Source organism: Miscanthus floridulus, chromosome 12 (assembly GCF_019320115.1).
Source record: "Miscanthus floridulus cultivar M001 chromosome 12, ASM1932011v1, whole genome shotgun sequence".
NCBI lineage: Eukaryota > Viridiplantae > Streptophyta > Magnoliopsida > Poales > Poaceae > Miscanthus > Miscanthus floridulus.
In genome coordinates, this window is record NC_089591.1 from 75,805,227 (window position 1) to 75,821,129 (window position 15,903).

Consider the following 15,903-nt stretch of genomic DNA (forward strand, 5'->3'; position numbering starts at 1 on the left):
GGTCACTCTTCACGCCAGCATCCGGTCACAAGACCAAGACGCGTGCTCACTGCTGTTACTGACCGGACATAGGACCCCAGCGTCCGGTCCCTGCGCCACCAGCGTCCGATCACTCTGTGAACCCCTGTCTTTTCTATATAGGGCGCCGGTGGCAGCATCGGACTGTCCGCACTCTACGGACGGACACTCCACTGGTGAAGTTTCTAACTCTTGCTCAGATGTGCCAACCACCAAGTGTATCACCTTGTGCACATGTGTTAGCATATTTTCACAAATACTTTCAAGGGTGTTAGCACTCCACTAGATCCTAAATGCATATGCAATGAGTTAGAGCATCTAGTGTCACTTTGATAACCACATTTCAATACGAGTTTCACCCCTCTTAATAGTACGGCTATCTAACCTAAATGTGATCACACTCGCTAAGTGTCTTGATCACCGAAACAAAATGGTTCCTACTATTTATACCTTTGCCTTGAGCCTTTTGTTTTTCTCTTTCTTCTTTTCTAAGTTCAAGTATTTGATCATCACTATGCCATCACCATCGTCATGATATTTGCCATTGCTTCACCACTTGGAGTAGTGCTACCTATCTCATAATCACTTTGATAAACTAGGTTAGCACTTAATGTTTCATCAATTAACAAAAATCAAACTGGAGCTTTCAAACTGACAATTGACGGGAGACAGGCTGTTGAAAACCATTGGCGGGCATGGCTTTTAGGTTTCCACGTCCATGGCTACGACATTTCTCCTAAATTTTAGTCGCTGTCTCATCAAATATTTGGATATATGTATAGAGTATTAAATAGAAACTATTTATAAAACTAAATACATAGATTGAGGCTAATTTGTGAGACGAATTTATTAAGCCCAATTATTACATGATTTGACAATGCTGTGCTACAGTAAAATGTGCTAATGATGAATTAATTAGTCTTAATAATTTTGTCTCCTAGATTATTGAGGACTTCTGTAATTTATTTTTATTATTATCCGAATACATATTTTTTTATTAGTATTCAAACACACCATGTGACACCATAGGTTCATACCTCAGTCCGTCGTCTAAACACCGACAAAATCCTCATTCGAAGGGACCACCTACCTATGCCTATGACTTGCAGCATGTTCATAGTGACTTCAAATGGTTCACACAAACGGAAAACATTGGGTTTGCAAATTGTTACGCGGTGGTGCAGTGTGTGAATCCTGAATTGTCTTTGATCGTTTCTAATTATAAGGACTATGCATCCGTCAAACTGCTGTGGCCTACAGAGACTCTGCTGTTGTCTCCGTCTTTCTAACACAAACACACACATATATAACCCAAAAGTCCGGAAACTCAATTCGGTACTACACCACCTGGCCCAGGCTTGTCAGTTAATAAGGGCCTCCGTTGAACATGAAAACCGTGATCCCATCAGGCATGAAGCATCAGCATATGAGATGTGGTGTAGTGTAAATAGCTTGGTGCTGTCAGCTGTAATGAAAGAGGACAGTCTAGGATTTTAGACTATCATGCTTGCCATGACTGATTGCTTTGTCTAGATCTCACGGATAACTTAGTTATTAACTCAAAGCTCTTCCAGATTTCAATCCAGTACAGTGTACAGATCAGAATCAGAATAGTCACTCAATCGTACACTGTGGAAGGAATACTAATCAAGTGGCTGAACTTTTCATCATCGTCGTCGTCATATACTCTACATATCTACATTCAGGGGAGCAACTGGCACGGTCTCAACTCTCAAGCCCAGCTCGGTCGCTGAAGAACAAGACGAACATCACCATCGTCCAACTATGGATATGGCTAGTTAGGTCCCCAGCAGCTGAGGTACATGACGGTCCTCATCCCCTCCTTCGCGGCCTTGTCCGCCCGCCTCTTCTCCGCCGCCGGGGCCAGCTTCTTGGCCTGCGCGGCGAAGCTGCTGCGTACGTTGGCTTTGGCTGTCCTATGGATGGATCGCAACACATAGTTCCAGCGGTAGAGGCCCGCCTGGTCCTTGAGCGCCTCCACCGTGTGGAACCCAATGTTGAACTCTTAGGATTCATCTAGGTGTGGTAACGAGGGAGAATTGCTTACTTGTTGAATCAAATCGAGTAGCAGTTGACTTGGGATAAGGAGGGAGAGAGAGTAGAGGGGCCATACCTTCGGGCTTGGCAGAGGATGGAGAGGAGGAAGTAGCCACCACCGCATCAGGTACGCAGTGCAGGTGGTGAAGTCCAACGCAGTGGTGGCGATGCAGAGGCAACGATAAAGTCGGTGGCGGCTTCCTGTCGCTGGCAGCACCCTCTCTTTAGATCGGTTAGGGTTTCTCTGTAGGCGGGTTGTGGCGGTTCAGATCAACCTCGTTGCTTGTGCTCGCCCCCTACCTCTCTTTCATGATGCTGTGCGACGGTGGGCCACCAACCAAGGAGCGGTTGGGCGCCCCCGATCAGGACGCGGATCCAAGGGCCCAATTGGCCGTGGAGATCAAACTTAACATTCTCTCCCTTGATCTCACCTTATTCCTTAAACTTAACTTACTTATTTTATCTTGTTCTTATTCCATCATAGATCAGTGCATAGAGCGTGCCTCATCGTCACAGTCTATTGCCATTAGATTAAACAGCTACAACGCACCTCTCTGTTTTGAAACAGGTACTCAACTAGGCCCTTAGTATCTAGAAATCATAGACTTTCCCATAAACACATGTCGACTATGTGTTCTCTGAATGCACTGGGTGGTTAGCCTTTGATAAGCGGATCCGCAAGTACTTACTCGGTACTTATGTGCTCGATGTTTTCAAAATAATTCTGGATTTTTCTCCTTTACAACATATAACTTTGTGTCAATGTGTTTGGCAGCACATTTGACCTTTTGTCTTAGGAGTTAACTTACTTTAAATGGTTATTGCTGTTGTCTACCATTGTTAAATCCAGGTACAATTTCCCTTAACCTCCTTTTGCCTATTCCTTAACCCTCATGACAAGCTATACTATGGTATGCATCACTGATGACACCATAACTGTTTCTTTAGAGCTTTTCCACAATAATACTATAACTGTGAGTGTTAGCAACTGCTGTGGATTTCACTACACATCTCATCAAAATTTAACATTTGTACCCTCAACTATTTGAGAGTACTTATTCTTTCTTACTCAGCATGAGGCCTATGATACTTTACAAAATGGCAAGACATTTTCAACTCCATTTCAGTTATCTATATCTGGACTGGACTTCTATCAAAATATCCCGGATACATAAACTACGTCAAGGTAAGTTCTTACTTGTACTTGTACACTCATCAAGCTTCCAACAACTAAAGCATATGGAACCATGTTCATTTGATCGATTTCATATCGGTTCCCAGAACACTTAAAGTTTCCAAATCTGTTACCCTTAACTATAGGAGCAGGCATAGGTTTACTCGCATGCATACTTTATTTGTTTAGAATCTTTTCTAAGTATGCCTTTGCGATAGTCCTAATACTTCATTTTCTTCTATCTCGATGAATTTCGATTCCTAGAACCAATAATGCTTCACCATGATCATTCACATTGAAACTTGAGGACAAAACTTCTTCTTCTCCAATGACAGATTAACATCACTACAAATGAGTAGAATGTCATCTACATCTATTCACAGGATGTGGAAAATGAATTTTACATTCTTGATCCTCGCATAAACACTATTGTCCATCTCATTTTCTTTAAAACCCAAACTTTAGTATAAAATGTATGTAATAACCGTCACCTGAAAAGAAACTCCTGAATTTTAGCAAATCCCTTTTTTCTATCTTCTCTAAGAAGTTGTTTTATCGTAAAAATAAAAGAAGTTGTACCAAATGTTTTTTTAAAATAACTTTAGCTTCTCCGGTAAAGTTTTATAAAATCGAAACCCAACAACTATTGCACAGAGCTACATCTCGTTCCGATTATGTTGAGTGCAACTGACAATTGACGGGAGACAGGCTGTGGAAAACCATTGGCGGGCATGGCTTTTAGGTTTCCTTGTCCACGGCTGCGACGTTCCTCCTAAATTTTAGTCGCTGTCTCATCGAATATTTGGATATATGTATAGAGTATTAAATAGAAACTATTTACAAAACTAAGTACATAGATTGAGACTAATTTATGAGACGAATTTATTAAGCCCAATTATTACATGATTTGACAATGCTGTGCTACAGTAAAATATGCTAATGACGAATTAATTAGTCTTAATAATTTTGTCTCCTGGATTATTGAGGACTTCTGCAATTTATTATTATTATTATCTGAATACATATTTTTTTATTAGTATTCAAACACACCATGTGACACCACAGGTTCATACCTCAGTCCGTCGTCCAAACACCGACAAAATCCTCATTCGAAGGGACCACCTACCTATGCCTATGACTTGCAGCATGTTCACAGTGACTTCAAATGGTTCACACAAACGGAAAACATGGGGTTTCCAAATTGTTACGCGGTGGTGCAGTGTGTGAATTCTAAATCGTCTTTGATGGTTTCTAATTATAAGGACTATGGATGTGTCAAACTGCTGCGGCCTACAAAGACTCCACTGTTGTCTCTGTCTTTCTAACACAAACACACACTTATATAACCCAAAAGTCCGGAAACTGAATTCGGTACTACACCACCTGGTCCAGGCTTGTCAGTTAATAAGGGCCTCCGTTGAACATGAAAACCGTGATCCCATCAGGCATCAGGCATCAGCATATGAGATGTGGTGTAGTGTAAATAGCTTGGTGCTATCAGCTGTAATGAAAGAGGACAGTCCAGGATTTCAGACTATCAAGCTTGCCATGACTGATTGCTCTGTCTAGATCTCACGGATAACTTAGTTATTAACTCAAAGCTCTTCCAGATTTCAAGCCAGCACAGTGTACAGATCAGAATCAGAATAGTCACTCGATCGTACACCGTGGAAGGAATACTAATCAAGTGGCAGAACTTTTCATCATCATCGTTGTCATATACTCTACATATCTACAATTAGGGGAGCAACCGGCAAGGTCTCAACTCTCAAGCCCAGCTCGGTCGCTGAAGAACAAGATGAACATCACCGTCGTCCAACTATGGATATGGCTAGTTAGGTCCCCAGCAGCTGAGGTACATGACGGTCCTCATCCCCTCCTCCGCGGCCTTGTCCACCCGCCTCTTCTCCGCCGCCGGGGCCAGCTTCTTGGCCTGCGCGGTGAAGCTGCTGCGCACGTTGGCCATGGCTATCCGGTGGATGGATCGCAGCGCGATGAACGCCTCCAACGGCTAGAGCAGGCCTGGGTCTCTTGCGTCGTCAACGTCCAGCGCTCCCGACGCCACCTCATGCACTCGCCTCACCAACGGCCTCCGCAGAGCGTGCTCGGCCGCGCACACACGCGCGCCGGGTCTTCACGGCGCCGACATGTCCGGCTTGTGCGCTCATCCTCTCCCGTGTGCAGTGCGTGTGTGGCCATGGCCAAAGGCCATTGTACTCTATAAATGTACACGGTATACGATCAATGAAAGTTGTCCAGTTGATCTTCTCAATTCTACATGGTATCAGCCTCCTCTTCGATCCTAGTGAATCCCTTTGCCTCACCTTCCGCTCCACCATCTCCTCCCACGGCTTCCTCCTCCGATGCCTCCTCTGACGACGAGTTCATTGCCCCCGCCCAAGCCTCCACCATTCAGGGCATCTCCATCCGCCATCATGTCCCCATCGTCCTCGATCTAGAAGAGGGCAACTACAGGCAGTGGAGGTGCTTCTTCGATTCCGCGCTCGGCAAATTTGGCCTCTTCGGCCATGTACGTTCTCCAACCACTTCTGCAGATCGCGACGGCGAGTGGCGCATGGTCGACTCCTGCGTCGTCAACTGGATCCTCGCCATGGTGTCCAAATGTGTCTTCGACATCATACGCCGCGACGATCGCGCCGATGCCTTCTCGCTTTGGCATGCCATCACGAGCCTCTTCTAGGACAACGAACTCCAGCGTGCGGTGTACCTCAAGGCGGAGCTACGCACTCTCCAGCAAGGTGACATGTCCATCAATGACTACTGCACCAAGCTGAAGCGTCTTGCTGATCAACTCCGCGACATCGGGCATCTGGTCTCCGAACCAAGCCAAGTCCTCAACCTCCTTCACGGGCTCAACCCGCGGTACCGCTACGTCAAGCCGGTGATCATTGCCCAGTATCTGCCCCACACCTTCATGAGCGCCCGCTCCTTCCTTCTTCTGGAGGAGCTCAGCGTTCAACACGACAACAACACCGAGGCGACGCAGGCTCTTGCCATGTCCCACGTTGACCGTTCGGGTGGCTCCTCCAACTTCGACAACCACGGCATGTCCACCGGATCCTCCGGCTCCGTGGGGCCCCGTGACAACAACCGTCGCAATAATGGCGGTGGCTACCACTCCAACAACCGCGGCGATCGGCGTCGTGGATGTGGCAACGGTGGCAGGGCGTCGCGTGGCGGCACCAACGCCAACAACCAGGCCGCACCGTGGGCCGCGGGTTACAACCCCTAGCAGGGCATGGTGTAGGCCTAGCCCATGCCCTTCCGGGCCCTCGACGCTGGCGTCTTGGGACCTCGCCCGCCGTTCCAGCCTCAACACGCGATGACGGCCGCTCATCAGCAACAGAACGTGCCAGGCACCGCCTCCAACACCTTCGACACTGTTGCCCTCTACGCGGCGCTCCACTCCACCGACGTCCCTCACCAACCCCAGAGCGCGTCTGATTGGTACTTTGACACCGGCGGGACATCACACATGTCATCTTCTCCTGGTAACTTTCCCCGCTCGGTTCTTCAACCTTCTTCATCTATGATCACAATAGGCAATGGTGCCCAGATGCCAGTCACCCATCGGGCACAAACATTCATTTCTACTGCCAATGCTCCCCTTCATTTAAACGATGTTCTTGTTTCTTCCTCACTTATCAAAAATTTGATTTCCGTTCATCATCTCACTCGTGATAACAATGTTTCAATTGAATTTGACCCGGTTGGTTTTTCCATCAAGGATCTAGCTACTAGGGCGCAGATGCTCTGATGTGAGAGCAGCGGCGATCTCTACCCTCTTCACCACCCGCACCATCAAGCCCTCACTGCAACTTCGGCAACGTCCTTGTGGCATCAGCGGCTGGGACACCCTGGTCACCCAGTTACTTCCCAAATTTTATACAATTTTTCTTTCCAATGTAATAAAGCTGATGACCACTCATGTTCGTCTTGTCATTTGGGCAAGCATCATCGTTTACCTTTTTCTGATTCAGAAACAAAGTCGTTCTTTCCTTTCCAAATTGTTCATTCGGATGTTTGGACCTCACCAATACTTAGTCACTCTGGCTACAAATATTATGTTGTTTTTCTAGATGACTTTACTCACTATCTGTGGACAGTGCCTCTTCGCAACAAATCTGATGTTTTTCACATGATAAAAGCATCCATTTCATACGTTCACACTCAGTTCCTACTACCCATTCTTGCCTTCCAGACAGACAATGGCTGGGAGTACGACTCCACTGCCATGCGCCTGCTCCTCTCCTCCCATGGCATATAGCTACGCCTCTCTTGCCCGTACACATCGCAACAGAACGAGAAAGTCGAGAGAGTTCTTCGTACCATTAACGATTGTTTGCACACCTTACTCATACACAGTGCAGCTCCATTGCTGTTCTAGGCGGAGGCCCTTGCCACGGCGGTGTACTTGATCAACAGGCGACCATGTAGCGCTACTAGAACCGCGACGCCCTACGCTCTCCTCTTCGGTGTACCACCAACGTACGCCGAGCTCAGGGTGTTCGGCTACCAATGCTTTCCCAACCTGATCGCGACATCGCCTCAAAAGCTTGCCGCGCGGTCGACGCCGTGCGTCTTCATCGAGTACCCGGTGGACCACCGAGGATACCGGTGCTACCACATCGCCACTGGCCGCGTCATCACGTCGCGGCACGTCACCTTCGACAAGAACGTCTTCCTGTTCTGCGACAATGACCACGCCCATGATGCCGCTATACCCTCCTCGCCGCGCCAGCGCACTATGTCCGTCGGGCCCTGCGATCATGATGACGACGACGCGCCGCGGCCACTGCCGCCTCACCCGTCTGCACCTGTGCGACTGGTTGCGGACTTGATGCCTCATCCACAACGACGCCGAACAACATGCCACATCCACCACTCGCCGACGTCATCATCACGCTCCGCGGCGTCCTCGACCACAACAACCGCAACATCACCCGCCACCACATCAGTCGACCACCCCTCTCTGATGCCGTCGAGTCCTACCTCGCCGCAACCTCCACCAGCTGCGACGTCGTCCACTGATGCGCCAACCGACCATCCGATGGTCACTCGTGCTCATGCTAGAATTTACAAGCCAAATCCAAAGTATGCTCTGGCCGCCACAGGGATCATCTCACCGATTCCTCCTAGCATTCGCTCCGCCGTCAAGGACCCCAACTTTTACGCTGCGATGAAGGCTGAGTTTGATGCGTTGCAGGCGAACAAGATGTGGTCACTCATGCTGTGACCACCGGGAGCACGGGTCATCACCGAAAAGTGGGTGTTCAAGCACAAACTAAACCCGGACGGCACACTGGCGCGATACAAGGCTCAGTGGGTTGTTCGGGGGTTCAATCAATGACCCGGCATCGACTTTGGGGGAAACCTTCTCGCCGGTGATCAAGCCGGCAACGATACGAACCGTCCTCACGCTCATCGCAAGCAAGGGATGGTTGGCTCATCAGCTGGACATGTCTAACGCGTTCCTGCACGGCAACCTGCGTGAACGCATCTACAGCCAGCAACCCAGCGGCTTCATTGATCCAGACCGGCCGACCGATGTCTGCCTCCTGTCCCGTTCGCTCTACGGCCTCCGCCAAGCTCCAAGGGCGTGGTTCGACCGTTTTGTTGAGCATGTCACCTCCCTCGGCTTTGTACAGTCAAGAGCCGACACATCCCTGTTCGCCTACCACAAGAACGGCGCCACAGCGTACCTGTTACTCTACGTTGACGACATGATTCTGTCCGCCTCCATGACTAATCTTCTTCGACATATTGTCAAGCGCCTACACGACGTCTTCGCCGTGAAGGACATGGGGCCGGTCCACCACTTCCTCGGCATCAGCGTTCGTCAGAACAACACCGGCTTCTTCCTTTCGCAGGCACAGTACACAGCGGAGCTTCTCAAGCGAGCGGGCATGGCTAACTGTAAACCAGTCGCTACGCCCGCCGACACGAAGGCCAAAGCGTCAGCCACTGATGGCACGCTCCTCGACGATGCCACCACCTACAGGAGTATCACCGGCGCGCTACAGTACCTGACAATCACGCGACCGGACATCGCATACGCCGTGCAGCAGGTGTGCCTCCACATGCACGCGCCGCGGGATGTGCACTTGACGATGCTGAAGCGCATACTACGGTATGTCAAAGGCACCACCTCCCTCGGCGTCCAGCTCCACGCCGTCACGTCGCCAACGATCTCCGCCTACTCGGACGCGGACTGGGCCGGCTGCCCGGACACACGCCGTTCGACGTCCGGCTTCTGCGTATTCCTCGGCTCATCCCTCATATCGTGGTCGTCCAAGCGCCAAACCACGGTGTCGAGGTCGAGTGCCGAGGCGGAGTACCGCGCCATCGCCAATGCCGTCTCTGAATGTTCATGGCTTCGACAGCTACTGGGCGAGCTGCTCTACACGGTGACCTCAGCGACGGTTGCGTTCTGCGACAATATTTCTTCGGTGTACATGTCCCGGAATCCAGTCCACCACCGGCGAACCAAGCACATAGAGCTGTACATCCACTTCGTCAGGGAGAAGGTGGCCGTCGGCGAGCTTCGTGTCACACATGTTCCCAGTGCACGGCAGCTAACGGACGTGTTCACCAAAGGGCTCCCTTCAGCGCTCTTCTTCGACTTCCGAGACAGTCTCTCCGTCACGAACGGTGACGTCAAGACTAAGGGGGGTGTCAGCGGATGAACGCCTCCAACGGCTAGAGCAGGCCCGGGTCTCTTGCGTCGCCAACGTCCAGCGCTCCCGACGCCACATCACGCACTCGCCTCGCCAACGGCCTCCGCAGAGCGCGCTCGGTCGCGCACACATGCGCACTAGGTCTTCACGGCGCCCACACGTCCAGCTTGTGCGCTCATCCTCTCCCGTGTGTAGTGCATGTGTGGCCATGGCCAAAGGCCATTGTACTCTATAAATGTACACGGTATACGATCAATGAAAGCTGTCCAGTTGATCTTCTCAATTCTACAGTTCCAGCGGCAGAGGCCCGCCTGGTCCTTGAGAGCCTCCACCGCGCCCACGCTCATGGCCACCATCCACGACGCCTTGGCCGCACCTGCCATCTCAGCTCCTTCCTGGTCTGGTCTTCTCCTTCTCCCTCGAGAGAGCGGTCACTGATCGCTTGTAGCAAGTGAGGTTGCTTGATGCTGTGATGAGGTGGAGAGGTGAGCCGGGGCAGGTATACGTACCGGCGGGCGGCGCGAGGAGGGGGACGGGGCGGCGGAAATGGGTGGGCGCGGACCCTGGTTTTCCTAGATAACGGGGGCTCTCGCTCGCCTGCGGCGCCGGCCCAGTGGGTCGCCCACTTGACTCGTCGTCTTGTTTATTCGCGGCAGAAACGGAGACAAGGACAAGTGCCGCGCAACCGCAGATACGGGATGCCACGGCACTGTGCCGTTGCCACGCATCGTCATCTTCTTTGCATTGTACCTAGGCCTTGTTTAGATTGCAAATTTTTGCAATCTGGACACTGTAGCACGTTTTGTTTGTATTTAACAAACTTTATCCGATCATGGACTAACTAGGCTCAAAAGATTCGTCTCGTGATTTACAACCAAACTATGCAATTAGTTATTTTTTACCTACATTTAATGCTCCATGCATACGTCCAAAAATTGATGTGATGGACAGAGAGTGAAAAAAACTTGGAATTTTGAGGCAATCTAAACAAGGCCCTAGACTGTTTGGGATTAGAGACATCAGACATGGCCACTTTGTAGCGGTGGGCGGCTGGTACGGTTTTGGCTGGTTTTGGATGATTTTGGATGGTTGAATAGTATTTTGTGAGAGAGAATAAGCTGAAACAAGCTGAAACAAGCGGAAACGAGCTGGGACCCTACCAGCCGAACGGGCTGAGTAGTTTTATCAGATCTGTGATGGCCGGCTGTTCATTTCGGCTGAAACGATTGTGGATTATTACTGCTAGTCGGTATGGTGTAAGAGACGATCTGTAAACAATGAAATCCATCGAGTGGAATGATGAGCAAGATTCTACGGATCAATCGAGGCAGCCGTCCAGGAATCTTTCTAGCGTGCTTTTCTGATCGTCGTTGTTTAATAAGATAATCCATCCATCCGTTTTTAACACGCTGACGATGAATCACATGGGTTAATGGGTATAGCTGCAGATTTTTTTGTTACCGCACAGGTGCACAACACGGTGTTGGACCGAGCACGGCCTGCAGAGAGTGTGTTAGACAGTGAGAGTGACGTTTTCCACAGCACATGGTTTTCCTGATATCACTGCCTTATCCTTTGGAGCATTTGCTAACGCAACTTTTACATGCATGAATGTTCACCGTGGTGTGATTTGTGTGACACTGTACCGTGATACGGGGCTCATATCGTCTCGTTCTTACGCCAAAATAGAAAATATCATCCGTCCATAAATATGTTTCAACAACTAAACATGATTTTACCCTTCGATTTCCCCCCGAATGATGGTACGATATACATAGACCATCCCCGTGCAACTTTGGTCCGCCGAACCTTTTTTTTTTTTTACAAACAGCTCTGGTCCAAAGATCAAAACAACTAGACCGAGACCGACAATGCAATCACCCAACACCGCGAGTGGCTGAGGCGTCGTCCCCACCCCTGCACCGGAGGGGGACGGAACGGATGGGCGGGCGGCGGCGCGACTGAAACAGGTGGCCGCGGGCGATGGTTTTCCTGCATACCGGCAACGAGGGCTTGCTCGGCTGAACTCGTCTCGTCCCGCGGCGCTTGCAATTGCAGAGATAGGAACGGATGTGAGAACGAGCGCGTAGCTCGGTGGCTAGCTTCTCCGGTGTGAGAGCTGCCCGCCAGAGTTCGATCCCTGGGATCGCAACTCTGTAACTCTGGTGTCTCACCGGGGCATGCCCCCAAATAAATTTCGCTTGGACCGGTCCAAGCGTCTGCCTAGATTCCGGTGATCTAAAAAAAAGACTTAGTCTTCAGATCTGAGTCTATGAGTGTAGTTGTAGGTTTGTTTATATACGGGTGGTGTGTAATGTGCGTGTGTTGAGTGGGCGTACGTGTGTACGAACAGATGCTACAATTGGCCCAGATTCCGGTGATTAAAAAAGGACTCAGTCTTCAGATCTGAGTGTAGTTGTAGGTTTATTTATACACAGGTGGTGTGTAGTGTGCATGTGTTGAGTGGACGTACGTCTGTACGAACAGATGCTACAATTGTATCAGGATGAGAGGCACGGAAAAAAAAAAGAAAGAAAGATAGGAACGGATGCCACTCCCCTGCCCATCCTCTGACCTCTGTACCTAGACACTGTTTGCGCGAGAGAGTGGGCACGGTCGCTCGGAACAGTGACCACCCTTCGATTTTCAATTTGGTGCTAGTAGAGATTTCAGATTTAACTACTTCCAAACTACTAGTACAGCTGACTCGAGGTCAACCTTCCTGCCTTTTCAGCGAACTAGTCCGTCTTTTCACTCGCTGAATCGCGTGGTTAGCGGTTTGTAGGAAGGAGCACAAAGAAGAAACTACAGCCAAACTGAAACGGAGCCATGGAGGCCCACTTTGCGTAAGCACAGTTTGTCCCTGAACCTCGGAGACCATGATTAGTTTCGTTTTCGACGATGGTCACGGTTCCCTACCGTGGACTGCAAAAGCTTGATGCAGAGGGACCTGAAATTGAACTCTGATGAACAGGAAGAAATGAGCTGAAGACAGAGTCTCGTTGTTTCAATTTTGTCCTCTAAGAGGTACACCTAAACTAGTACAAGTAAATTTGTCTTTTTTGATTTGTTATTTGTCTTTGTGTCATAACATATTAAATTTTGTCCTTGTCTTCCTATAAAAAATAATTGTAATTTGTTAATTGTCTTTATGCCAACACAAATCAGTTTTGTCGGGTTTATGGTCTTGTGTAACGGGTTTTTATGCTCAGTTTCGAAAATTGCAGATTGTGTTTACAGAAATTGTAATAATTGAAATATGCAATTTTAGTATAAAATGTTTGCAATAACCGTCGCCCAAAAAGAAACGCCTGAATTTTAGCAAATCTTTTTTTTTTCTATCTTCTCTAAGAAGTTGTTTTACCGTAAAAATAAAAGAAGTTGTACCAAATGTTTTTTAAAAATAACTTTAGCTTCTCTGGTAAAGTTTTATAAAATCGAAACCCAACAACTATTTCACAGAGCAATATCTCGTTCGGATTCTGTTGAGTGCAACTGACAAGTGACGGGGGACAGACTGTGGAAAACCATTGGCGGGCATGGCTTTCAGGTTTCCACGTCCATGGCTACGGCGCTGCTCCTAAATTTTAGTCGTTGTCTCATCAAATATTTAGATATATACATAAAATATTAAATATAAACTATTTACGAAACTAAATATATAGATTGAGACTAATTTATGAGATGAATTTATTAAGCCCAATTAGTACATGATTTGACAATGTTGTGCTACAGTAAAACGTGCTAGTAACAGATTAATTTGTCTTAATAAACTTGTCTCCGGGATTACTAAAAACTTTTTTTATTAGTATTCGAACGCCCATGCAACAACTCATGTGAAATTCGATTTGGCACCTCGGTCCGTCGTCCAAACACAGACAAAATCCTCATTCGAAGGGGCCACCTACCTATGCCTATGACTCGCAGCATGTTCACAGTGACTTCAAATGGTTCACACAAACGGAAAACATCGGGTTTGCAAATTGTTACGTGGTGGTGCAGTGTGTGAATCCTGAATCGTTTTTGATCGTTTCTAATTATAAGGACTATGGATCTGTCAAACTGCTGCAGCCGTCAAGAGAAGCTAAACTGCGCTACACATAAAATTCGTGTGTCAGAGAAGCTAAAACACACGTATGTCCTTTAGCATTCTCTCTCTTTTTTTTTACAAACAGCTCTGGTCCAAAGATCAAAACAACTAGACCGAGACCGACCATGCAATCACCCAACACCGCGAGTGGCTGAGCCGTCGTCCCCACCCCTGCACCGGAGGGGGACGGAACGGATGGGCGGGCCGGCGGCGCGGCTGAAACAGGTGGCCGCGGGCGATGGTTTTCCTGCATACCGGCAACGAGGGCTTGCTCGGCTGAACTCGTCTCGTCCCGCGGCGCTTGCAGTTGCAGAGATAGGAACGGATGCCACTCCCCTGCCCATCCTCTGACCTCTGTATCTAGACACTGTTTGCGCAAGAGAGCGGGCACGGTCGCGAGGAACAGTGATCACCCTTCGATTTTCAATTTGGTGCTAGCAGCAGCAGCAGGTTTCAGTAAACAGGATTTGGTGCTAGTAGAGATTTCAGATTTTACTACTTCCAAACTACTAGTACAGCTGACTCGAGGTCAGCCTTCCTGTCTTTTCAGCGAACTAGTCCGTCTTTTCACTCACTCAATCGCGTGGTTAGCGGTTTGTAGGAAGGAGCACAAAGAAGAAACTACAGCCAAACTGAAACGGAGCCATGGAGGCCCACTTTGCGTAAGCACAGTTTGTCCCTGAACCTCGGAGACCATGATTAGTTTCGTTTTCGACGATGGTCACGGTTCACTACCGTGGACTGCAAAAGCTTGATGCAGAGGGACCTGAAATTGAACTCTGATGAACAGGAAGAAATGAGCTGAAGACAGAGTCTCGTTGTTTCAATTTTGTCCTCTAAGAGGTACACCTAAACTGCTGTCACGGAAGAGTAGATCTCAGAACCTGAAATTGCCATTACCGATCGTTCTGCTTGAGCACATGGTGTTACGAACAACACCGAATTCTTGTTTTCAACCCAAACAGTCAAAATTCCGATGCAAAGCAGAACCATTCATATTACTCGTGTGAAGTAAAAGAACTTTTCATCATCATCATCATGATCCTATTGGACCTATTTCCTATATTACAATTGCAGGAGGCAATCAGCCAGGTCTCAACCCAGGCCCGGTTGCTGCACTGCAAGTTGCCAAGCCGACTAGCCGAGACAGAGACGGCTGAACTGAAAACTGAATCCTAGTTCTAGTTGGGGCCCCAGCAGCTGAGGTACATGACCGTCCTCATCCCCTCCTCGGCATTGTCTGCCCGCTTCCTCTCCGACGGCGCCAGCTTCTTCTTGGCCTGCGCGAAGCTGGGAGCGTTGGCCTTGGCGGCCCGGTGGATGGACCGCAGCGCGTAGTTCCAGCGGCAGAGCCCCGCCTGGTCCTTGAGCGCCTCCACGGCGCCCACGCTCATGGCCACCATCCACGACGCCTTCGCCGCAGCAGCCATCTATGTATCTCCTTCTTGGGTTGGACTGTTGGAGGACTGAAGAGCTTAGCACGCCTTGTTTTGCTAGAGACTGAGAGCTCTGGTTAGTGATCGGTGTAGTTGCTGTGACTGTGAGGGAGGTTGTTGTGTGTTGAGGTGGAGAGGCGAGGTGGAGCGGGCGGGTTATATATACCGGAGGGGAGGACTGCAAACAAGCGGCCGCAGGTGCTGGTTTTCATGGATACCGGGGGCCCTCGTTCCGCCCCACTGATTGCCTTGTTTACGCCGCCGCAGGTCGCATTCCCCGCACCGGCCCAAGTGCTCAGCTCACCTACCTCGTCGTCTTGTTTATTCGCGGCAGAAACGGCCGGTCTTCCGCGTCGCGGGCAGAAACGACGAAGAGCGTGCCGCGCAACCGTTTTCTGCCACAGCATACGATGCATCTTCTCTGTATCA

The 15,903-nt window shown here is 49.2% G+C and overlaps 2 protein-coding genes across 2 annotated transcripts; both read right to left on the bottom strand.

The window, feature by feature from the left end:
• Positions 1–5,081: 5,081 nt before the first annotated feature.
• On the bottom strand, positions 5,082–10,331 carry LOC136496166 (uncharacterized). The gene is made up of 2 exons (XM_066491863.1): positions 10,190–10,331; positions 5,082–5,218 (listed from the first exon to the last, which is right to left on the bottom strand). Exons 1-2 carry the CDS (start codon positions 10,329–10,331, stop codon positions 5,082–5,084), a joined length of 279 nt encoding a protein of 92 aa, XP_066347960.1.
• Positions 10,332–15,009: 4,678 nt separating this feature from the next.
• On the bottom strand, positions 15,010–15,599 carry LOC136498304 (uncharacterized). Its single transcript, XM_066494246.1, has one exon. The coding sequence runs from the start codon at positions 15,466–15,468 to the stop codon at positions 15,220–15,222; it is 249 nt and encodes an 82-aa protein (XP_066350343.1). The 5' UTR covers positions 15,469–15,599; the 3' UTR covers positions 15,010–15,219.
• Between the last annotated feature and the right edge of the window lie 304 nt (positions 15,600–15,903).